Consider the following 26,658-nt stretch of genomic DNA (forward strand, 5'->3'; position numbering starts at 1 on the left):
AAAATCACTGCGATCACTAAGAATGTTATGATTTTTAGATAACATTTAGTGTAGCCTAACCTGAACTCTCCAGGTTTTGCAACCGCTGCCATTGAGAGGCAGCTTAGTTGAATGTCTAGTACGAAACTGACAAAATGTGACATTTTTGGGCACATTTCTTTTAATTTTAAGATCATAGATTAACATGAGATGTTTTGGATCATTGTATTGTAATATTCAATCTCTTCTCAGCCTCAGTTTCTTCACATTAGCGTCAAGGTTTTATTGATAGTTTTGGCAATCGAATCCTTCGCGCTACCCATGTAATACTTCCTGTGCCACTGGCTGCCACGCAAACACAAAACATATTAGATCCACCCCATGCTTAACAGTTATCGATAGTTTATTTTCTTCAAGTTACTTTTTATCCAAATATACCTTTTGGTGACTATATGCATAGAGTTCAATTTTAACATCATCAGACCATTGCACTTTGTTCCAAAAAGCTTCTGGCTTATCTAAATGTTTTGCTCTCTTCAGATGTTCACTTTTCTGATTAGATTGTAGGTAAGGTTTCCTTTTGATGGAGGTCCTGTACCTTTTGCCGATAAATGTGTCTGTAGGCCAGTTGCAGTGAAATTGGGGGTTTTGCCTTACATTCCTGATCGTTCTGCAAGTAGTTTTATTGGAGATAATCTTCCAGATTCTATCATGACCCCTTCCCTTCTAGTTCTTAATGCCATTACCGACAGAATGAATTCCAAGAGGAAGTGTTTATCTATTTTCCATACTTCAGTCAACTTTAGAAACGGTTTAGAGGAGCCTATGGCTGTTGAGTGTAAGCGCATTGCCATGGGAGGTTTTAAAAGTCAGAGTAACACCTACTAAGTCAATAATAGGCCTAAGAGTAAGGTAGTTGGGTTTGGAGACCTTACCAAAAACTAACACGTCAGCTAAAATGTGCACATACTTTTGCTTGTGCTACATTTTCTGTTTAAATTCTGGTGACAATAGAGGTATCGACATTGGCAAAATATTTGAAGATTACGTTTATTCACTGCAGAAGTTGTGTTTAATAGGGAGTCTAGTCCTCCAAAGAACCCCACCAATGATCAATACATTCATTTTTAGAAAGTATTTAATACGCATGTTTCTATCAGGAAGAGTTGCAGTGCTTTGAGAAGCCAATAACTGAAAGGAAAGTACATGGGAGTAGAAGAGAAGTCTTCTTAGACCTGGAAATGTTGCACCTGTGATTGCTGGAGACGGGAACCTCTATATAATAGAGAGAGAGAGAGATGAGGAATCTGTATGTGCGTCTGCATGGAAATAACACACAGCTATATGCATTAAAGTACATAAATGGACTGCAATGTGCACTTAACATGAAGTGCTCCTTAAACACCATGTTGTTTCTCTCAATTATCTAATCATGGCCATTGGGTTCAGGAATCGACATACTGTATCACTATGAATGAGGCTTTGTGTGCTAGGTTATGGGAATGGTTTTATATGTATTATATTTTGAGAATATCTGATATTCAGAAGAAGACCGAGGTATAATCTCTTATTTTGTTCACCCATTCATTCAGATTGGGGGGAGAGTTGCGGATCATGTCAAGGACAAACAATTATGTTGAGACATAGTACCGCTTGGTTAGCTGGTCCATTGCATGAGACAGGCCATGGTTGACTTTCAATCCACATGTTGTGCTCGGTAAAAGAAGGAAGGTGAGTTTGAACGTCCACAATAATAAGAGAGTAGGAGTTCAAGGCAGCTCTGCTCTTGCTTTTTACGAGCAGAGCAGGGCCAAGCATTGGGCTTTGGTCCAGGCTCCACCAGCTATAATACAAATCATGGTATATTTCAAATGTCATTATTAAAATAACTAATTCTAGAAGATATGGGGCCGACTTGGTTAGAAAAATAGTTTCTGCAATGAAGTTCTTGTGCTCAAGTCTTGCACGCACTGACGATGAGATTCTTCGGTGTGCCAAGATTAACAATAACATCTTAAACCTTATATATATATATATATTTCAAACCTTGGCGTTATGAAGGTTGTTACTTTTGGACATCACGTGCAGAAGTTAATTTCATTTCTTTTGTGTTGGCGCCAGCAATTAAGCCAACTGTCAACCTGCTGTTGAAGACGCATTCATGCCTAAAATATCAACAGGTTCTTTTCACGCCCTACAAGCTGTACAAATAAAGAATGACTAAAAATGAAATAAAGCACAGTTGGCCACACACTAGTTTCTTTATCCTGAGGTCGAGGGCTGGCTTTCAGATGTATATACACTAGACCAGTAACCTTAGGGGTATGACTGGACATTACCAGGTGTCCACGGACTATAGAGAAATTTAGGGTATTTACGGGATTCAGGGGGCTATGGGACACTGCGGTTCTTTAAGCAGAAAAACTGTGATTTATGTTTTATATGAACATGTTGATAATACTCATGATAGATATACCTTGGAAAATGGAGATGCAACATACTAACATCCGTAGTATGGATTCAGTTATAGGAGAACTATTTTTACCTAAAAAAGCAGATGAAGGTTTATGACAAAGAGAAAACTGACAATACATTTTTTTTTCATAGAAGGTAGCTATTGCAAAAACTCTGTTTAACTGTTATATGTGAAATGATACTACAGGAAAAATGACTACCCCATAGTCTATATGCTGAATTATAGGAAAAAAAACTTTAAGTGAAAAGATCAAGTGAAACGAGAGTTATGAGTGAATGTGCACCTGTTGATGCTGCTATCTCTTTATCTGTTTCTAAATATGCTCAAATTTATAGGCGCTGTTCCACTTAGACAAAAGCGATAATTGCATTCTTTATTATTTTCTTTGAAGGGTTAATCGCATAAAACACTGGAACTTTTCCAATTTTCTCAAAACAACCTACCTGTGTCTGCTTTTGTGCTTTTCGGTAATGCACCCTTTAAAGATCAGTCAACACCCTAAGCATACTCTGCAAGTGTACTATGCCCATACTAACTTCCTTAACCAGACACATCTGGTTAATTTACATCGTTATTTAACACCCAGTGCCTTCTTCATAACTCACACATGGTATGCGATATACATTACATTCTATATACAATACCCGTAAGTAACTCTCCAGCCCAGTTAAATGTGATGGTGGTGTGTAGGGCTGCTGGATAATGTCTCTGGCATCCTCTTTGACACATTAAACCCATTGCATATGAAGTTTATGAAATAGAATATGTTTGTGCACCGTGGTATATTTCTATGAGAAACGCTCTGTAAAGCTGCTACACCCCCTCCTAAACATGACGTACCTACTGCTTATATCATGCTTTGCCTAGCCATGCTCTGTATACCCTTTGGTAGAGCTTGGGGGTTGATGGAACAAACACTGGATGAACTAAAAACTGGATGTGTAAATCAAAAATCCAAATCGGTAAACAAAAAAACATATAACAAGTATCAGGCAAAAATTACACTTTCAAAATCTAAAAATAAAATATATAAGTAGCAAAAAAGGCACTTTTAAAATCTAAAAATACTAAAATTACATTTACTAGTAGATAGCAATAATTTTTGTTATATATTTTTAAAAATTTTTTATTTAACTTCGCAGACAGGAGGCACATGTACAATAAATAAACAGGTATACAAAGTTTCGATTGAATAATTGTCAAAATGCTACAATAGTAGACAATCTGGACATGAACGTAGCAAAACTTGTAATTTTTAAAGACACCTGTTCTATATTTCCTAACCGTGGAAAAAACCTTTAGTGCTGACTGAGCCTATGATTGACTCTAGTATTAGGAGTTGGACAATATTAATGAAGGTTCCGCCTTGTGGAGTCATTTTGTGTTTTCACAGGGCTATATTTAACAGGTAATGGTCGCTTAATGAGTGTAGTTGGACAACTTTTAATTAGTTTCCACTCCAGGCCACATACCGTTTACCTTGGCTTCGACAAGTACAGGCTCCAAATTCTTTTTTTTTTTTTTTTTTTTTGTGTGCATATTAGAATCCATTTTCCAAGGCATTTTACTGTGTGAAAATCGGTTTTATTTTAAGTACTCCGTGGCTGTCTCTACTGAAACCAGGGAGTGTAAGCAGGTACGTCCTGCAAATGCTCAGCACCCCCCATTGAAATCATTGAGATTTGCCGCAGACATCATCAGCATTCAGATAGCTTACATGTGATTGGCTGCTGCTACTTCTGGTGTTGAAGTGCTACTGAGCATGTGCAAGAAATGTACTGACAAATGCTTTCTTCGCTCGGAACAGGGAGCCAAGGGAGGAGTTTAATGAGAGTCTAATTTTCTAACTTAACAATGCACCCAGTAAAATAAATTTGAGTCGATCCAAGATGGACTCCAGTACGCTTTGCACATGAAGACAGGACTATAAATATTAAGAAAGTTTTGTGTTTTGGGGACCAGGAAGGCTTGTGGAATTGAGAAATATCTGGTATGTGTAAAAAGTGAGGAGACCAGTAGGAGGAGTGGAACAGTGAACAGAAAAAGTGGTAAGCTCTGATCACTTTCCTGTTTGGTGTGGAATCACAGCTGCAGCCCTTATACAACACTCTCCGGGTGTTGAAGAATTTCAGCAAAAGGTACGATAGGGGGCGCTCGTGAACACGGAACGGAATACACGAGCGCCCCCTATCGTACCTTTTGCTGGAATTGAGAAATAACCAGAAATGTTTATATGGGTCGTATTCTTATTTTCCCTGGCTAGCTGATCTGGAAAAATTATCCTAAATAATATGCCTAAACTCCCGTAGAGAATAAATGCTGCTTTGTTAAAACACAGTTTCCATAATGAGTTATTTGGGACTTCTCTGTAACTAAATATTAAGCCCTGCAGCTTATCTTTTATTTTGTTGTAAAGAGCTTTTAAATCGTCGCCGATTTAGTCTTCAGTCAAACCTGATTTGTTATTTAAATTAGAGGACGATGTTGGTTTATTCTCTATAGAAAATTCTGCTATTTTAATATCATTAAACCACAATAACATGATATTAAAATATATATAAAAGTAGGATTGTGCTGTGTGGCATCCTTCCAGGCGCATCCAGCAGTCCGATCCAGTTATACAAAGAATATGGAAATTATATTATTATTATTATTATTATTATTAAGATATTATTGTCCTACCCCCACAGCATTTCAGGTCTCCAAATTGACACATGTGCTTGGGATGTGGTTAGACACAGGAGGGCCGTGATGTGGACCTCCTGGCCACCATACCTGAAGCACCACCTTACCCTAAGCATTGCTTTAGAGCATTGCATGGTGGCCATGTGGAAACTTGTAACAGCACAGACCTTTTGATTTTACAGCTTCCAGGGTCAGACCTATGAAGCCCACTGGCTGCAAAAGCAGGACCGTTGGCCACCTCCACAGAATAGTGGGACACAAAAATTGGGACACTTAGGAGGTGTATGTTGCTTCAAATTATAGATCAGCTGATGGAACTATCACAAAATAGATTAGGATAAATTATAACAATGTTTGGATCCCAAATACACTTTAGAGTATACATATATATATATATATATATATATATATATATATAAAATATATGCTCATAAAAAAGCTGGTAGAGGCAGATTTTTTTTATATAGTTTTGCTCCAATAACGGAAGTACAAGAATGTATGTGCATTTTTTTTGTACATATGCAAAAAACAATTCCGTCTGTTGTCACAATGTAGTCAAAAAAATAAATAAATAAAAAAGTAATAAAAAATGGAAAAACAAGCATGACAATTATGATAACAAAAGCATGTTTGGAAACATGTAAACCCTGCCTCTTATAGTACATGGCAGCAAATGTTGTCTGCAGCTAGCTGTATAATACATAGACCAGGGGTATCCAACCTGTGGCCCTCCAGCTGCTGCAGGACTATACCGCCTCCTCAGCCAGCCCCTTAGCTGAAAGAGCATTATGGGAGATGTAGTCCTGCAGCAGCTGGAGGGCCGCAGGTTGGACGCCCTTGACATAGACCTTCACAGCAGAGAGAATTATATTTAGGACTGGCACAAAATCTGAAACCAAGACATTTTTTAATGCTATATATTTGTGAATATATTTCATATTTCTTTTCAATACAAGTGCACAGACCCTGGTGGTTTCAGCTAGGAAATGCATCCGGAAATGCCTTCTTTTCAAAGATCATCCTTGCTAGTTTATTTATTTTATTACCCTACTGAAGAGGTTACATTGAACAAGCCTCTGTTCTTACATTACATCACAATGTCACTTCATGATTTTTTTCTTTTTAAATTTAAACCCCTATAGATTATAATACTATTTATTGCCCAATAAATGCATTCTTCAGCCACTCATTTCAGACCAAATACATTTAACGGAAACCAACAAATTATCTGTAATATCGAGACATGAGAACCCCTGTTTACGTATGTTGAAGATTTCTTAAACAACATGAAATCCCAATTTATTAACTGTAGCAAAACACTTGTGATGGAAAGTGCTGTCCATGTTAGTGTTTTTTTCTCCTTAGGTAATGATGCCTTTTGAAATCTCGGCTCTAGATGTACCATGAACTATTAACCTTCATAATCCTTTATTTGCGACAAACCAGGCTTTGTCATGGCAACGCATACCACCGCAGGCCTGTTTAGATGGCTAAACATTGTCCCCCTGTATATGGCATTATATGAAATCCACTGTGATTTCTGATTTGGAGCCCTGTGCTGCCTTTCATTTAACAAATTGGATTTATTAATAAAATATCCTGATATTTCAACATGGTTAACTTCAATCATTTTTAAAGCCCTTTGGTGAATACTCTTTTACCAGCATATCAGGGTCAGAGTTTTTATTTCAATCAACATATACATTATGAGTCTGGTTACGCTATTGTCTAGCTGTGGGGGACATTGATGTACGTCACAAGACAGGCCGGCCAAGTACATTACATGAATAGAGGAAGTGCAAGAAAGCATGGGGCTGGCCCTGGTGGCCATATTGATATTCGCACAGCTAACTGTGATCTTAACGGAAGTTCCATGAGTCTGAGCTCACGTGGGACCACAGATGATCTCCTATAAAAAGGCTGAGTTAATCTTTTAAATGTTTTAGTGAATGACGGTCCAGCTCCGCTCAGTTAGTACATGATGTAATGTCCATAAGAGAAAAGACCTTTGGGCTTGTTGAGTTGAACGGGGCAACAGACATATACACACCTATGTCAGTTTGGGACAATATACTCCGCTGTCCTACGCTGCCTGATTAGTTTCCCAATTACACTTTGTACTTTCAGAATCTCGCTGTCCATTTGAAAGGGGGACACCAAAAAGGACCACAAAGTACCATATTAGCCAATATCAATTCTTGGGCTTCAGCTGGACTTCCGGACTCCCCAGAGACTCACACTGGAGATTAAGAAAAAGATAGTTCCTACCATAAAATAATGAACTGGGGTGTAATTGTTCCAAGCTCTCGCAAAACACAGAGCATTTTTAGTTTTTATTAAGCAAGGTTTAAAGCCATATGGTTGACGCAGTGTTTTTGCTTGCTTCTTGTTTTTCCATCAACAAGGTTAATAGGTTCTGCTTATTCCAAGCGTAATTGTGTCGGGTACTTTTTTTGTTTTTGTTTTGTTTTTAACCCCTCTTCATGCCAGAGGGTCCTACAGCCCTGAAAGAGCTAAAAACCTGAATATATTTCCAGTTATTTGTTCCTATGGTAACAAGTGTTATACTAGTGTGTGTCTAGCACTGAGGAAGATTGCTGGATCTATACAACTGATAAGTGTCATTTTCACACTCTGCATTTTGAGGAGGCTTCATCGAGGCTGGACACCATTCTGCGTTGCTCTTATATCGGTCAGGAGGACTGGAGCTTTACGTTTTCTTGTAACTCCTTGTTTTGCAAAACACACTATTTCTTTGGACATTTTTCAAAGATGTTTTTTGAAACTTTTTCCACAAATGCAAGGAAATCAAGGAGTAGGTTGTAGAGGTCTTTTTGGTATATACAAAGACAAAGCCATGGATTTATGCAGACCCCGGTTATTTCTAAGTGCTCATATTAGCGTCTTGGCCCTTTTTGCGTTACCAGATGTTGCTAAAACAAAATGGAGATAATGTTCCTCTTCATCTTGGTACCTCTGCATGTTTATTAAAGGGGCAGTCTAATGTCCCTGACGGCCTCACCAAATGAGAATGCGCATTAAAACACTTTATTAATTCTATTAAACATTCCACGCAAGAGGTGGCTTAGACACCCCCCCCATACAAAATTCTGACTGGCAATAAGTATATCACTTGTCAGAAAATAGTGGGGGGGGGGTGGACAAATGCATAGGGACGGATTCTGCGGAGTTTGCATTTGCAAGGGGGGCCCCACATAAATATTAAAGGACCACTCGGGAATCATGTACATTAAAGTGCATATGATGACTGGAGGGTACCTTCAAGAACATTTGTATAAAACAGATGTGGAACACCCTGAAGCCATGGTCTCATTAATAAATGGGCAAAGCCAGCTCTTACATGGGACCCAGGTGGCACTTTGACAGGGTCGGCAACTTGCTGCCCTAATACATATTATTTCAGGATAGATTTGTGGATAAAGAGAAGCATTTCTGCACCTATTTCTCTGCAAATCTGTCTGCATTATTCTGGTCTCTTCCGCAAAGGGATGGAGCCACGGGGACAGCCTCTCCAATCAGGGGAAAGGGGTGTCAGAAGCTCCTTTTGCAGAAGTGCACCGGAAGCAGAGTCTGTTTGACCTTTGAACAATTCTGGAGCAGCCCAGAGGCAATCGTCCTCACGGGTGTGGGGGTGAGGGAAGGAGGGTAAGGTAGATAGTATGCATGTTATAGTGAGAGTGCACAAGTGCTTGTGTGTAAGTATGTGTGTGTGTGTATCAGCATGAATGTCTATGTACAAGTGTGTGAGTATAGATGTGTTGGGTATTGGTGGGTATTTGCAGCTGATTACACCAGACTGACTTACAGCTTCCAATCTGTTCAGTTATATTTATTGAAATGACAAAACAGTTTATCAGAGTGACATGTACCGATAATGAAAAACTGTAATGGCCGCTGCGGTAATGACTTTCATGGGTCAATAGTCTATTAAATAATCACATTTAGGTCACAAACATATAAATAGTTTACAGACATCGGAGGGATGATCAGTGTCTGGTGTAAAACTGAAAAGTAAAGAGAATAAGCAGACCTTGGGTTTTAGATTTGCATTCCCTTAATTTTTCTCCATCGCAGTCTAGAAGGGTACGTCCATGAAATTCAGGTGATAATTTGATGAAATATCATTGCAACTGAGCTTCAGCTATAGAAGAACATGGATATGTTTGTGCTCAATCCAATTTACTGCATACTTCCAAAGTGTCCAAAGGGGCATTCTAGCAGTAATGAAAGCTGTGGGATCCCATTTAGTTTGTGTGGTCCATTTTGCAAATTCATGGGGGAATTCTAGAGAATCCTCCCCAAATATATTAGTCCCTCTCCACACTCCCCAGCAAAATACCATGCACATGATATACTTCCAGCTCTAACGCTGGCTTGTGGTAAGGGTCTCTGCAGACCCCCGAGCACATGTGTGGAAAGTCCTTCCATTGAATTCAATAGCACTTTCCTGCAACTAATTGACTGCTTCAAGCAGCCATTCAGGCAGAAGAATAGTTAGACCACGCAGCTTCTTTTGTGGCAGGTAAGCCCTTGATTGTTTTCTTGTTAAAGTACTTAGTGAATCACTCACAGATATGACTTCATATGATGTTGTGCTTCAATAAATCATAATGCGGCTGGACATGTAAGTTAGGTTGATGGGCCTACCACAGCCCAACAGTGAAGGTAATAAGGTCAATAACAGAAATATTACATGTATTCCCAATTATATAATATGTGATACGTTTGGTTTGCAGAATAATAACATGAATAATAACAGTGTATAAAGTGTATACGATTGTTATCGGGTTAAATAATCTTTCACCAGACAATACCTTTTATGCACAGGTTTATACATGAAATTGTGATCTGAGATAGCGATCGTAAAACATGCCTCATGGATTTTATGAGATTGTATTACATAGATTTATTACATCTGCTGGGCAAATTGTACTTTTCCAATGAAGTTCTACCAAGCTGAACTCCATACAACGTTTAACGTCTGCGAGTCTGTGTATAGCATTGTACTTGGGTTTTCTGTTATGGAGACTTCCACATTCCCTTTCTATCATGGCTTGCGTGTCTTGTTCGTTTATTAAAACACGTATCTATTTATAAACATATGTCTTTTCGTTCCAGTGTTGCTGCTAACCACAAACAGAACTTGATGACGGTGGCCAATCTGGGTGTGGTTTTTGGGCCTACGCTTTTACGTCCACAACAAGAGACTGTGGCAGCCATCATGGATATCAAGTTCCAAAACATTGTGGTTGAAATTATAATTGAACACCATGAAAAGGTAATGCCGAAAGCAAAATGTCTTGTTTTCATCCTTATAACAATTCTATTGAAGCAGAGTTGTCAAACTTTATACCACAAAGGGCCACATATGTACCACAAAGGGCCACATATGCCTAACTCTGAGGTCATGGACAAAGTTTATTTGCAGTCATCGTTGCATTACTTAGTACCTCGGCTAGAAGGTTCTCAGCAAAGCGACAATGACAAATTGCCCTGCCAAGATTATTTTATTTTATGATCCGCTATCGATGCTTTCCAAAGTAATTAACAGCTATTCTCTGAAGCCATCGATAGAGAGATGTGTCTGGTGGCTACCTTGATGTAACACTTTTCATTTGCTGTCACTATCTCCTACGCTAAGATGCTTGCGCATGCCAGGTAGGGCAACTGTAGTCCTCTAGCTAATGCTTAACTATTACCAGCATTATTCTCGTCTTATCAAGGGCTCTTTAAAAAGGTAACACGTGTTCTCTGAAAGATGCACCCTTGCTTGTGTAACAGGTGGCCCTGAACCTAGTTGCTAGGGTCATAATACACTGGGGAACATGGGTACCCATATGCACTGATACTTGGTGCTTCTGACCGACATGCTGCACAAAACCGTACCTGTTTCTGTTGTATGACAAGCTAAGCAGTGACAAACTCTTGACTAAGTCCTTTCTAAGTATAACTTTTTAGGGACCAAGCTGATGCTGGATGAATTCCTACGTAAAATTACAGTCTTATCCTGTTTTGAATCACATAAGTGCCAATGGGTGAGCTATATGCAGTTCTATATAGTTCTTTAGTTGACAGACACTACCTAGTTGACAGACACTACCTTTAAAAAAAAAATTGTGTTTAGACGCAATCGAACCAAAGAAAAGTGTTTACCTTCAGCGCTGTGGCACGCATTTCTTCTTCAAATGTAGCATGTTTTTGAATAATGAAACCGCACTTCTAAGCTTTAATCAGAATCAAATGAAAGCGCATTTTGAAAGTCAAGCAGTGGGGGTTGCTGTTTGCCTACCAGTCGATGTTGGTGTATGCCTGCTAGATTTTAATAAACAATGATTTCATTGTTGTCTGCACAGGGTTTATGGAGAAAGCAATGGCTAGAAGACTATACAACGCAGTATCTGCTTCGCTGCTTTGTCAACACGTAGCCTTTTGGGCCAGACACCTTTTTGAATAGGTATCTCGCTGGCCCAATGGGTATTAAGGGCGTCATAAAGCCAGATTCTTTCAACACTTAGTTGTGTGCAAGAAAGTATGTGTATTATATTGTGTGTTTATTATATGTATATATAAAGCTCTCTATAAATCCAATATAACCCTGTATGTACACAGCCTCAAGGTTATAGATCCATACCCGGGTGATAAGATATATAATTACCCTGCCATCCCAGGTGACACTATGAGAGACTCCTCCGTACCTGAGATAGGGCAGGACTCAAACAGTTAAAAGGCCCCTCCCCTCCTAGCACCCTCAGTGTTTTTTCCTGCCCTACATCAGGTAGGGAGGACTCGTCTCCCGTTTGTTATTTTTCACAGCTCTAGGTTGAGCCGGTTCTCCCTAGGGCTAAGCCCCCCCGGGTGGGGGATGCCTGCACCATAGCCGGGTGGCTGGTGCCGCGCTGCCCCGCGCATACTCACCGTGGCTGAGCGGCTTCCTTCCCTCAGCTCCCGCGGCTTCCTTTGCTGATCTGCCCTTAGACGCCGCGGTTCCGGCATCTCGGCGTGTTTCAATATGGCGTCCCTGCTTCTTCCGGCGAGGAGTTCTAGGCATGTCCGGTATGCGTTCCTAGCCTCTTTTCAGGTCAATTCAAAATTTTGGCGCCAAATTTGCTGCTGTTGCAGTTTGTAGCCTGGTATGAAGCTATTTAAGCGGTGTGGTGAGTTGAGAGCTGTTTATATATATATTTCTAACGGTGCTGTTGCATCCTGTTTAATTATGTCTGCTCCAGATAATTCTGAGCCTCCCTCTGTTGAGGAAAGACCTAAAAAGGCTTTATCTAAGACTAAGCATGCGCAGTGTTCTGGTTGTCACAAGCCTCTGCAGGATTCTAAGAAAAAGCTCTGTTCCGCCTGTCTAAAGTCTGGCGGATTCTGAAGCCTCTGGTGGGAGAGAATTTTTAGCCTGGCTTAAGGAAGAGATCCAGTCTACCTTTTCTGCCTTTCGTCAGTTAGTTCCTGCTCCTCCCCATCTTCCGGCAGTACGGGAACCATCTTTCCTGGGTTATCAGCAGCTTTCTGACTCTGAGTTCGATTACCCTGAGCTGGAGGAGTATTCTTCAGAGGAAGGTGAAATCCAGGAGGAAAGTTCCTTTTTGTTTCCGGTGGAAGAGATTGATACTCTCGTCTCTGCTGTAAAGTCGGCCATGAACTTGGAGGATACAGCTACACCTAAAAAAGAGCACTTTTTTTTTTCCGGCTTCACCAAGCAGTCACCGTCTTTTCCTGTACACCCTGCTTTATCCGACATCATTAAGCAGGAATGGAACCATCCAGAGAGGAGAATTAACCTGTCCAGGCGGGTGAAACGCCTTTTTGCGTTTGAGGAGGACTTTGTCAAATTCTGTGCAAACCCGCTGGTTGACACCGCAGTGATGAAAGTTTCCAGAGAGTGCCTTGTCGCTGGAGGATGGCTCTCATTTTTCGGATCTTATGAAAAGGAAGGCTGAAGCAGCCGTTAAGAAATCTTTTGAAGCTTCCACCACTGCTTTTAAACCTGGCATAGCATCTGCCTCGGTGTCTCGAGCTGTTAAAATCTGGCTGTCGCAGATCGAGGAAGAGGTTGCAGCTAAAACGCCTAGAGAAACTATCCTCAAGAACATTGCTGCTCTCAAGTTGGCAGTGGATTTTCTCTGCGATGTCTCAATTGAAAATGTCAGGATGTCAGCCAGGGCCTCTGCACTTTCTGTGGCGGCCAGACAGGCCTTATGGCTTAAAGCCTGGTGGGCTGACAATGCCTCAAAGAACAGGCTGCTTAATATCCCTTTTAAAGGAGGGTCTCTGTTTGGCGAGGAACTGGAGTCCCTGCTTGAGAAAATGACTGGTGATAAACATTGGATGCCACAACGCAGAACTGCTTCCAGGAAGCGGCAGTCCTTTCGTCCATACTTTCCAGGCCAGTCCAGGTCCGGTTTCTCTCACCCTGCAAGGGAACATGCCTTCCGGGGCAGATTTCATCGTGAAAGGGGTAGATATGACAGGTTTGCCTTCCCCCAAAGCGGCCCAGGACCCCAAAGGTTTTGCATGACTCGGCAGGCATCCCGGTGGGAGGAAGACTTCGGCATTTCATAGACTATTGGTTCTTCATCACCCAAGATTCCTGGGTGAGATCCATCATATCCCAGGGTTATCGACTACAATTCGAAAGCAAGCCTGCAGACCAGTTTTTGATTTCCCACCTTCCTCAGAACGTGGAACAGCGGGGATTCCTGTTGTCTGCCGTCCAACAGTTTGTAGATACAGAAGTCCTTATTTCCGTGCCCCTGCAGGAACAGAGTCAAGGGGTTTATTCTCGTGTCTTTTTGGTTCCAGAAGCACCAAAGGGGTTTCGTCTCATTATAGACCTACGTTTCCTGAACCGTCACCTTCGTTTCCTAAGGTTCAAGATGGAGACTGTACGACCAGCTCTGGACTCTCTAAATCTTCGAGACTTCATGGTCTCCATAGACCTAAAGGATGCGTATCTTCATGTCCCTATGCACCCCTCCCATCAACGGTTTCTGCAGATAGCTATTCCTTGGGTTCAAGAATCAGTCATTTTCAATTTCAAGCCCTTCCATTTGGACTGTCTCCAGCCCCCAGAGTGTTTACAAAGCTCCTTGCAGTGGTGGTGGCCCATTTCAGACGTCGGGGTATTTCGGTCATCCCTTACCTGGACGATTGGCTGATTCACTCTCATTCAGCTGCTCTCCTTCAGTCTCACCTTTCCCGGGTGGTCCAGACGCTTCAGGATCTCGGCTGGATTCTAAATTGGGAGAAGTCCAATTTAGTTCCTTCTCAACAATTGGTGTTCCTCGGCCTTCGCCTGGATTCCTGCGAAGGAAAAGCTTTTCTTCCTTCAAGCAAGATCAGCGGTATTTATTCCCTAACCTGCAAGGTGCTTGCTGCACGCAAAAGTCCACTAAGGCAATGTATGTCTCTTCTCGGCAAGATGACTTCAGCAAGGTATGCAGTTCCCTGGGCCCTGGCTCACATGAGGGTTCTTCAGAACCATATTCTTCATCTGATGGAAGAGAACCCATTCGCCCTGGACAGACTGGTTCGTCTTCCTCCGCATGTCAAGGCATCCCTCTCCTGGTGGCTCCTACGAGACACTCTGGCCTAAGGAAGACGATCGGCCTGGTCATCCAAAGAGCCCCTTACCACAGACGCAAGCAGAACAGGCTGGGGAGCCACCTATCGGGACGGCTTTGTTCAAGGTCTCTGGTCGCCTGCCACTCAGCTCCTACCCTCAAACTGCCTGGAGCTGCTGGCGGTGGAGAATGCCCTACATCACTGGGGAAAGCAGCTCTTCGGCAAGAACATCCTGCTTCGTTCTGACAATCGGGCGGTAGTCGCCTACATCAACAAGCAGGGGGGTACAAGAAGTCCTCGCCTGCTGCGCCTAGCTCTCAGGATTTCCTTTTGGGCAGAATCTCGTCTAATGACTTTGTCTGCGGTTCACCTTCAGGGGGCTTTGAATTCCCAAGCCGACTTTCTGAGCAGGACTCCCGTTCAAAGCAACGAATGGGCTTTGCATCCGGCAGCCTTCCACATGATTGTCCAACGGTGGGGAATGCCCGAAATAGATCTTATGGCCTCCAGGGACAATGCTCCAGTTCCAGCGTTCTTTTCTCTCAATCCTCGGGACCAGCCTCTGGCAGTGGATGCCTTCGCTCAGACTTGGAGTTTCAGCCTCGCCTATGTTTTCCCTCCATTTCCTCTGATATCCAAGGTTCTGCAGAAGATCAAGTTTGACCGGGCGTCGGTTATTCTGGTTGCCCCAGACTGGCCCAGACGTGTCTGGTACGCGGGCTTAGTCTCACTCAGCCACGCACCGCCCCTACGGCTCCCGGCCTGGGAAGACCTGCTTCACCAGGGTCAGTTCCTTCATCCAAATCCTGCGGTATTTCAGCTGACAGCTTGGAGGTTGAACGGAGAATTCTGAGGTCTCGAGGCTTCTCTGAGTCGGTTACGGAAACACTTCTTCGCAGTCGTAAGAAGGTCACATCCCTCAGATACATTAAAGTGTGGAAGAAGTTTTGTAGCTGGTGTGGATCCAGGAAAATTCTTCCTTCAGACAGTTCTCCGGCTGCCATTCTGGAATTTTTACAGATGGGGTTTGACCATGGACTTCAGCCTTCTACCATCAAGGTCCAGATTGCTGCCATTAGTGCTTTACTTGGCTTCGATTTGATTTCTGTTCCAGTCATCAGGCGTTTCTCCAGGGCTATGGTGCGTATTCGTCCTCGCCCTGTCTCCAAGATGGTGCCCTGGGACCTGAACCTGGTCCTTCGCAGGCTCATGTTGCCACCTTTTGAGCCTCTTCAATCGGTTTCCCTACACCTGTTGTCTCTGAAGACGGCCTTCCTGGTGGCCATTACCTCTGCGAGGCGTATCAGTGAACTCCAGGCCCTTTCAATGAAGGAACCGTTCCTGCGTTTTTTTCCGGATAAGGTCATCCTCGCTTTGCCCCCTGAATTCTCACCCAAAGTACAGACGGCGTTTCACAGGGACCAAGAAATTGTGTTGCCTGCGTTCTTCTCGTCCCCTCAATCGGCGGAAGAGGAAGCGCTCCATACGTTGGACTTAAAAAGATGTCTTTCAATTTATCTGGAACGCATGCAGCCTCTGCGCAAATCATCTAGTTTGTTTGTAGCCTCTTCTGGTCCCAGTAGAGGTCTTAGCATTTCTAAGCGTACGATGGCAAAATGGATTGTGTCAACTGTCTGTTTAGCTTACACAGCAGCTGGCGGGGTTCCCCCTCCCGGGATTCATGCCCACTCTACCCGCGCAGTTTCCACTTCATGGGCTGAACAATGTCTCGTCTCGCCTGAACACATCTGCAAGACAGCTACGTGGGGTACTCTGAGTACTTTTGTTCGACATTATAGACTCGATCAGATGGCACAAGAGAATGCCCTGTTCTGTCGTACGGTTCTTGGGGCTGTGTTTTCCCCCTGAGTTTCTTTGTTTCCCACCCTTCTTCTTTGTTATATCTCTCATAGTGTCACCTGGGATGGCAGGGAAACATTAAGTTCTACTTACCGAGAGCTTCTTTTCCCTGCCAATCCCTGGTGACACGTTTGGTTCCCTCCCTTCCTTTCAATAAATGTTTTGCAGCGATTCTGTTTTCCTGTGTGGTCTTTGATATTCACTGAGGGTGCTAGGAGAGGAGGGGCCTTTTAACTGTTTGAGTCCTGCCCTATCTCAGGTACGGAGGAGGAGTCTCTCATAGTGTCACCAGGGATTGGCAGGGAAAAGAAGCTCTCGGTAAGTAGAACTTAATGTTTCCAGCGGTAGCTAACGACAGCTCTTCTGGCCTAATTAGGAGGTTTTAAAATGAAAGGGTGGGTGTAATTCTCCCTTATTTTAGCCAAGAGAGCTGGGTGATCTCAGACTGCTGGATTGGTTTGTGTACCCTAGAAGTAGTTTTTAGGGAACCTTGACAAACCCCTTGTGTCCTCTCTCTCTCTCGTGATGTAGAACTGTAAAAGAAAGATTTGTGTCCACTAAGAACGTAGACGTATTTGTTAGTTTGGTGCGGTTACATAAACCCGCAGGAAGGAATTTAATGCACTTTATCTTTTCAGTTTTAACATACTGCAGTTCTGCAACCGGAATTAAAATAATACTCTAGCGAGTCTTGACACTGGTACTGTTTTGTAAGCAGAAACAAGTTTTCCAGAATATCATGAGGATATCTTAATAAACTGGTAGCCTGGGCATGTGGCCAGAATACGCACATTGTATTGTCTAGATCAGTAAAAAAAAACAAAAAAACACAAGGGCAAAGTTATTTAAGAAAACAAAATACAAAAAGGGATAAACCAAGTAAACGGGCAGAAAAGTGTTATGTCTGGGTGTTTATGCATTCGCATTGCCAAAAGCTATATGTATGTTCAAGGGTTCCTCTGGAGAGTTGTTAGAGGATCTAGTGGCATCAGCTTAAATGTCCATTATTGATTAACTGGAAAATTTAGCTTGCATTTTAAGACTACTATATCTTAGATGAATCAATGCTAGCTATTAACAGAGTTCACTTAGGGGCGCCATCAGATCAATGTGTGGGTTTTGAGTCCAACAGCAGACAAGCATCAGGAAATTACTGCTTCTGTAGATTGCCTGAGCTTGTTGTGTACGCCATAGAGTACAATCAGCAAAGTAAATTCATTGTGGACTATTGTTAATTATATTGAAATCTTCTCTTCCAAAATGTTATGGTGTTATCAATAACACTAACAAACAGTGCTTCCAATGAATAGTCTGTCAGGGCTCGTTCTTGTTGATGGCTTCAATATATCCAGTTTCCTTAGTCCTTGGGTTTTGCCCTCATTATAAAGATTTTTTTGGCAACTTTGTTTGGACATCATCCTAATCTTTTTTTTATATAAGAAAAGGCATGGACACCCAGGAACAGAAGTGTACCATACATTGGAAATAGTAGAGGATTTTAGCTCTGGCTAGAAAGATTTCAATACATAGTGTTCATGGATGAGCCTTCTAAAAATGCCTGTTACTTGCGTTCTCTCCAGGTGGCAAATCTCATTTTGTGGCTTATTGGATGAGCTGGCCCACAAACATGTACTCAGCTTGGCTCTCTGCATAGAAACATACAATTTGACAGCAGATAGGAGCCATTCTGCCCTTCCAGTCGGCCCATTTTTCCTGATATATAGCCCCTGACCTTAATCTAGTCCTTGGTCTTGTTTTTAGGCATAAAGCTAGTGTGATTCTACCCCATGTATGTTTGAATTGCCTCACTGTATTAGCCTCTACCACTTTTGCTAGGAGGTTGTGCCATTAATCTACTACCCTCTCAGTACAGTAAACCTTCGGTATGTGTACACAAGCTGGATAGGCACTCCAGATAAAGTGTGCGGTTTCAATGACTCAAAACAGAAGGTAGGAGGTATTGTAGCTGGTTCATCTCGTGCTCGCTCATCTCATCTCAGTCAAGCTTTGGGTGCAGACTAACAAAGGATTATCATAGAGTACTTGATAACCTATTCATTGGAGTCTCCTACACTCTCTTGGGTCTCGGCTTTTCTATTCTGACCCAGTAGGAGGCTCTGTGCTGCCTTTTGAGTCTTGCTTCACAACACAACAGCTACTTTTTAACATAGCAACAGGCCCAGCCTGATCTCTTAATGCTCCAACATGGGGACCCAAATATATTGCGAACTCAGTGGCGTACCTAGAGTATTTGGCACCTGGGGCGGATCCTATATGTGCCCCCCCCCCACAGACACTTTAAAACTGCATAGCTTCAACCGTTATATACCGGCGCAGACACTCAAGGTGGTACAGCATTACTGTTATCATTATATACTGAGGCAGACATTGACGGTGGTGCAGCATAACACTTATCACTATATACTGAGGCAGAAATTGACGGTGGTACAGCATAACACCTATCACTATATACTGAGGCAGACATTGACGGTTGTACAGCATAACACCTATCACTATATACTGAGGCACACATTGACGGTGGTACAGCGTAATCCCTATCACTATACATTGAGCCAGATATTGACAATAGTGCAGCATAACTCCTATCACTATATACAAACATTGAAACCGAAAATGCAGCATTTACCTGCCCGAAACCGAATATGCCCCCCCCACCATAAAAAAATCTAACACTTATTTAAAGTAACACACCAAAATAGGACAAAACAATTAAATAAATAAAAAAATAAATAAATAAAAAAAATAAATATATATATATATATATATATAATTGTTTAACAGCAATCACATTCCTATCATGCCCAGGCATACCCAGATTCCAGGATGTACTCGCAGACTTGGCATGATAGAAGTATGATTGCCCTATCTACCCCTTCTCACTCCCTTCTCCCTATCTACCCCCTATCCCTTATCTCACTCCCTTCTCCCTATCTACCCCCTCCTAACTATATACGCTCTCCCTCTTTGAAATTCACTTACCTTTCAGGAGTCCTGCTGTGGGGGTGCAAGGCCTCTGTCTCCCAGCTCTGCCACTGTATGGAACAGTATAGCGTGATGGGAGTTATGATGTACTTTAGAGCATAATTATATAATGAAAAATACATTGGAAATGGTACAGCATAACACCCATCACTCTCACACACATACCAGTCCACACACACATACACATACACCAGTCCACGCACACACACCAATCCACACACACACACTAATCCACACACACACTAATCCACTCTCACTGTCACGCTCACTGAATGCTTTCCTACCTTTCCTCTTTTTTCCTTACAGCTCCTTTTCCTCCTCTTCTTCAGTTCTTCTGTCTTCTTCCGGTTCAGAGGGCACGGACGGCGGTGGGCGCGGCTTCAGTTTTGGGCGCCGGGATCTGACAACAAACCCCGGCGCACAGCAGCTGTTGCCGCGCGGATCGCAAGGGAGTGGTATTGGAGGTCTTTAACAGACCTCCGGCTCCCATGAGTGATTTTAAGCCGGGTTGAAGGGAGATCCTTGAACCGGCTTAAAATCACTCAAGGGAGCCAGGGGTCTGTTAAAAACCTCAGATACAGCTCCCTTGCGAGCCTGCTCCTCCAGCAGCGGACATTACTGTCCGTCTCTGGAGGGGTGCCAGCAAGTTGGCACCCCCCTGATGAGCGGCACCCGGTGCGGACCGCCCCCCCGCTAGGTACGCTATTGTGTGAACTATAAATGCATTTTTCCTAGTTACCACAACATCTGCATGGATCATTCATACTATGCCTCTTAATAGTCTCCATCTTTTCATCTCTTGAAACTTTGTTTGCCGTGATCTCTTATATTGAAAATCTATAGTTAGATAACATTGCCATAGTACATCAGTGTCTTAAAAAATAGAAGATATTCTTTGATGTCCATGTGTTAGGCTATAAGCATGCATATTACATTAAACTTTTAATGACAAGGTGACCCTCAGCCGAGTGATTTTCTGTGCAAGGTTATCTTTATTGATGTAACTGATCTCGGTGGAAACTGCAGATGCCAAGATTTTCCATCTCTCCAGAATATTACGCATCAAAATGTATGATTTATAGTCCTCCTGCTTTCCCAGAATCCCTTGACAGAAGCGCACTCATGTAAAATGTTTTCCTCGCTTCTATACTTCCGCTTCTATTAATCTTCTATTAGGAAGATATATGGCATTCCCTGGGCGCAGGGTCTAAAAGACGAACCTGCTTTAACAACTTCTTGTATGTTTTCTAACTCCGCTTGTTAGGTCTGAGAATTAAGACATTCTTAAGCTGAAACCATTTTTTCTTTAACAACAATCGGCTTTTGTCATGGGAATTTTTTTTATTGTACTTCAATGTATTGCTCTGATCCCTTGGAACGTTATTAAAAGGTGTGCATGCTTTGTGTATCAAGAGGCACATACTATACTTGGGAGTTTCTCTTTCCCTACGGTAGCCAGATCAGGGACTGACACCCTACCCACCCAGAGATCAAAGGACTGCCCTGGAGATCCAGTAATATGTTGAGATAACCAACAGTTTCTAGGGGAAATTCGTATTTCCCTAGATTTATTTTATGTAACGGTACATGAGTTTAAATGTTAACTTCTGCAGAATCCCCCTGTACATTGCTAGGGGCAACCTACAATCATTTAAATGGGCCTCTCAGCTCTCATATGATTTAAAGTGGATAATGATGGCCGGAGTGTCTTTTACATGCAAGTATTACTCATGTCCACCTGGAACAGCCACATTCCTATTTGCATGGCAAACAGCCTTAAATAACCAGCAACATTTAGCACTTGTAAAACCTCGATTACTTTGTTAACACAATGGAAATATGCTTATATTATGATGATTTGGTCTTGGATCAGTAGAGATGAGACAGCTGTCTCAGTTTGTGTTTTGTATCTTATTTCCTTGGTGCCACTGTGTGAGAACCAGGACCTAAGCCTATTACTCCACGCGCTTAGGAGACATCTGCAGAGTAGAGCCAGGTGGATTAACGTGCACAATGAACACTGGATCTGCGCTGATTGAATCTACAGATTGTCAGTGACAGACACAATGACATCGCTATCCAATATCAGCTGACCTATATCACTGACAATTAAAAGAAGGCCTCGCAAGCCGCAATTCATTACACTGAGGTAGCGCGACTGCAAAGATCTGCATATCTCACGCTAATTAAATTGGTAATCATGGCTCTCAAATTAAATTAACTTCTGGCAAATGTACCGGCAAGAATTTTCTATGTTTTTCTATGCATCCTGTTAAAGCTTTAGGATTTCTTTTATTGTAACTCTTCATAGCGAAATCAGTTTGTGTTTTATCCCATTCAACACACATAATGATTGTTGAACATTCTTTACCTATTACACATAATGACTTGTCTATGTGAAGAAACACAAAATTAAGATTTATACCCCCCCTCAAAAAAAAATCTTTCTTGTGAAACAGAGTTTGGCAAAGTGCTTCCTTCTTTCCTACAAGGATGTAAAACTCCCTTTATCTTCTACGAGCTGTTGAGTCAAACTCCAAGTCAGTCATTCTTTTTATTTAATCCCTCTTGTGTAGTTTTTTTCTCTTCTTGTGAAAGAACCTTGAATCAGATAAAGCCTTAGGATAAAGAGAGGGCCTTTTCATAAATCAGTATTTTTTTCAGTTTTATTACATTTTATGAACAATTTTACGTTTGGGGGCATTTCCCAGATGTTAACTTTTTTCAGGACATGCCCATATTCAAATCTGAGAATACAGTACCCTGATAGTGATGGATGAGCTGTTTTTTTTTTATTTTTTATATATATGCATCCTTTATTATCTTTATCCTTATGGATATGGATATGCATCTTTTTTATAAAGTAATTAGAAAAGAATGTCTTGTCCAAATATACTTTACCTACCTGCTGTTTTAATTTTTTGGTAAATAGTGTTTTAAATAGTCATTTTTAGTTTACAGTGTCATCTCCTGTGTATGTTCTAGTTTGGAAAATGGCACTTTTAAGTCTACAATGTGAATGTATAAAGCTTGTGTGAAGTCTTCTTCTCCCCCCTCTTTCTCCCCCCTCTTTCTCCCCCCTCTTTCTCCCCCCTCTTTCTCCCCCCTCTTTCTCCCCCCTCTTTCTCCCCCCTCTTTCTCCCCCCTCTCCCCCCTCTTTTCCCCCCTCTCCCCCCTCTTTTCCCCCCTCTCCCCCCTCTTTCCCCCCTTTATAAATACGATGTAATAGAAGCCTCCAAAACTCTGTTTTCCCTGATATGGTACAAAACTTTCGACAAATGGAAAGCTCCAAGCCCAAAGGAACAAGCGTTTTTAGAAGTCTGGAACATCTGAGCGAAAACGTTCCATGGCGCACCCAATTTATTAAGGTGTTTTTGTTTTTTTGTTTTTTTGCAGTTAAAGATTTTTTTGGAAGTTGAAAGCAGAAATTTGTTTTTGAACTACAATGAGGCTTTCCAATAAATTTCTACCTGGTATGGTGCCCAATTCTGTGTATTCAGGGAATTAAAATAAAACAGATGAATAGCGTAAGAGAGAATGTAGCCGAAGTCCACAAAAACTCTGAATACCAAGAATTTGTGGTGCTTGAGGGATGTGTTTGAGCCCGAAAAACAAACAAGAAAAAAAAAAAAGTAGAGAATACTTATAATTTAAAATATAGCAAATTCAAATATTTGCTGTATGCATTCTTACAAAAGATACGTTTTCTTAGAAATCTCTTCTTTGTTTTCTGGCACCAGTTTATTACAAGATTTAGGAGACATAAAGTATAAAGGGATAAGTTCCAGCCACTCAAATACCAGTAACCTGTTCAATATGAATTGTAGAATAGTTTGCTGACTGTAGCTAAGGATAATGGTAATAAGCATAGGATTGAGTGTTTTTAAAAATTGGAGTGGAATTGGAATAAGAAAGCAATAAAAGATAAATAAAATTAAACTACCAAAGTTCCAGCAGAGATACATAAAAATATAAATAAGAGGATGTGTAGAAATTATAATCCTTTAGACTTTGCTGCCACCACTATAAACCTTAATGTCGATGGAAATGACCTTCTCCAGACCAAGGAGATCGGGTTCGGATAGGACCCGAATATATATTTTTTTCTTCTTCTTCTGCGATGTAATCTTTCCAAATACACAAATCAAATTATTTTTTTTGGTCCACAGGCCAGATGTGCCCAGGAGTTGTATGGAGGCTATAACTCTAGCAGATTTTTGAAATCCCTCTGAAATGTAACACCAATATGCAATAGCCTCTAACAATTATGTCCAAGGTCATCTCCTTGGGAAATTATGCTTTGCTTAGGCTAGCAGCGATGGGGTTAAACAGGATTTACCGTGTAAGCACTGTGCTTCAGTGTAGTTTTCAGCCATTTGCCTTATGTGTTTTATCACCAGTTGACCTTTTGAATCTCATTTTATTTATAGATGTTTTCCACCGTGCCGGAGATGCCACAGACAAACTCCCAGCTCCATTTGTCTCGTAAAAGGAGCGCGGACTCAAAGCCGCCTTCCTGCAGTGAGAGGCCCTTAACGCTTTTCCATGCAACGCATTCCTCAGACAAAGGTGGGTATGTCCATGTCCCCCCCCCCCCCCCCGCGGGAGGCTGGTACTTGCATTTCAGTCCCTCTTTTTGTTTTCCCTCTCACTAATTACAGCTTGCTTCCTTTTTACATCTAGCCAAAGCTAGTGGCCCAAAATAGATTAGCAGTTCATCTGCCAAGAGGCATTGAAACTTGTCCATTTGAAAGCATAGCAAGCAGAGTTATTGGCTGGTGGATTAATATACCCCCACTTCTGCCAGTGTTTCGGGATCTGACATAAGGCATCATGAAAATAAGTCTGTCCACCCGTATTGGAGTCATAGGTACCTGTACACTTATATAGCAATGTTTATATCGAGAGATATTGGATTATAAAAATTATCGGATTGTAGTAATGATGATAAAAAAAGTTACTTGTGATTTAAACCTTAGTCAACCTGTTGGAACTTTGTCTCCAAGGTCCAGGAATCTCTGGGTAGTGGGGGGACCGGTGCTTAGCACCACTCGCTCATCACCCAGGTTCTGCCCATCCCTTTCCACAGCTATTCAAGGATAGCTCTAGCCCCACGTGACTGGTCACGTCTCTTCGATTTAGCCTCACCTTCCCTCTCCCCGGGAAAAGGGAGACGTCCAAGGAACCAGTGTTGGAAATCTCCTAAGAACAAATATCATTGACATCCCCTAGCATAAAATTATTTTTTTTCGTTTGTGAAGGGCATAAGCATAAAAACCTATGAGCAGGATTCTAATTCTTACACCTAAAACAAAATTGTATTGTTTTTATTATATTAAATATAAGAATAAGAGATGGTTGTCACTGCTGGATTCCGTTATGGGTTTATCTCAGAATTCATCATTTCCCTTAAATCTTTTTCCAAAGCTATTGCATTTTTTTTTTGTTCATCTGTTTTTTCTGTGATCCCTTTTAATAGTATTTACAGCCATGCATTTTTTTTCCATTTGCGTTCTTATGCATCATATCACTGATTTGGGTTTCTGTTCTCTTTTATAGTATTTTGTGTTTAATATTTGCATTGAATGTGTTGCATGTGTGTAATGTGTAAACCAGGAAGAGTTCTTGTAAATATGGTTGGTGATTTTATGACCGTTGAATACCCAGTATCCTTGTGTGGACAGAAACAACTGGAATGGGCACTATTGCCGTATGTACGGTGATGTTCTCCTGATGATTTGGCGAAACTACATATAATTGCTACTAGTAGTAATAAAACCTTTAAGTGGCTAAAAGCTATTTTGTTTAAGAGCATATAATAAGGCGATGTTTAGGCCTATTAGAATAATACATTTCCTAAACTGTTACTTGTGATCCTAAGTGATATAATGCGCCATCTCAATGTACAGCTAATGGTATTTCCTGTTTGACTTGGCATACATTAGATGTAATTTACATGACTGTGCTCTTTTACATACCATGCTGAATATAAAGCTAAATACGACATTAGAAACCATCTGGCTGTGCAGAAAAGGTGATTCTGCTACAAGCTTTGAAACCCAGGTTTAAAACATGATTTTATCTCCATAGCATCCACTGCAATGTTCCTGTTTACTGGATCTTTATATTGGATGCCAAAAAAATCACTTTTTTGAAACTTTGCATCATACATAACTTAACATGCCTAGTACTTTTAAATGCCCACACCCTGCCCATTTTTCACATGTTCTTCAAGTGTAGTCTTGGTGGCTGGCGGCCACATTCACAACTTGTAAAGGATAGTGTGTGTATAGGTGTGCGTGTGTGACAGGAAGACATATTTGTCCCCAAACTCTGTGAACCCTGTGCTTTATTGGATGATCCAGCCCCACCTACATAGGAGCAGTAGTCCTCTAGGCTACCGTAGTTTGAAAATAAACCCCCAGATGGGTCATGTAATGTGACACATCAGTTTCTTCTACAGCGTGCCAGGAGAAGAGGAGCCACATGCCTGACGTACACCGTACACAAGGAGCTAAAAGCTATGTGCATAGGGGCCCCAGAAGGTCTTAATCTGGCACTGTACAGTGTAAGTTACACTACATGGAACCACTTCACCAGCATTAATTTGCTTTGTGTCCCTTAAATCATATTGGGACTTTCAGATTCCCAGCAGTGAAACTGGAAACTGTGAAATCACCAGACTGTATGCAGGAATTACTCCCCAACCTGAACGCAGAGAAAATAAATTAAGGATGGAAGGTGGAAATCACGTTTTTATTTTCTGCTTCGGTCTTGGCATGATTGCTAGGTTAATTGGGGATTTAGAGCTATTGTGGCATGAAATGGTTGCTAAATTAGCAGACAAGTATCTCCCACAGTGTGGAATGGTCTCTCTAGAGAGAAGATCGGCGCAGGAAAAAGTTTCTTCATTTTACACAAACTAATATTAGCAGTGAGAACTGCAGAGAACCGGGTGTTTGCATTCCTCCCAAAACAAACTGGGAACCGATAATGATCACTTGTAGTAGGGGGTTGCTGAAACATAAGGAAAATACACAAGGCCAGCATTCTCTGAAAGTATCGCA

General features: G+C 41.6%; 1 protein-coding gene across 1 annotated transcript in view; it reads left to right on the forward strand.

Moving 5' to 3' along the window:
• The window catches only part of LOC149297890 (rho GTPase-activating protein 26), a 154,578-nt gene that overhangs the window by 89,444 nt on the left and 38,476 nt on the right, over window positions 1-26,658 (forward strand). The window contains exons 18-19 of the mRNA XM_089488026.1: window positions 10,280-10,439; window positions 24,022-24,160. Of these exons, the coding sequence (XP_089344152.1) occupies window positions 10,280-10,439; window positions 24,022-24,160 (299 nt within the window). The remainder of the gene's footprint in view (window positions 1-10,279; window positions 10,440-24,021; window positions 24,161-26,658) is intronic.

Source organism: Sceloporus occidentalis, unplaced genomic scaffold (assembly GCF_023333645.1).
Source record: "Sceloporus occidentalis isolate IW3139 unplaced genomic scaffold, rSceOcc1.0.p SCAF_36, whole genome shotgun sequence".
Classification (NCBI taxonomy): Eukaryota; Metazoa; Chordata; class Lepidosauria; order Squamata; family Phrynosomatidae; genus Sceloporus; species Sceloporus occidentalis.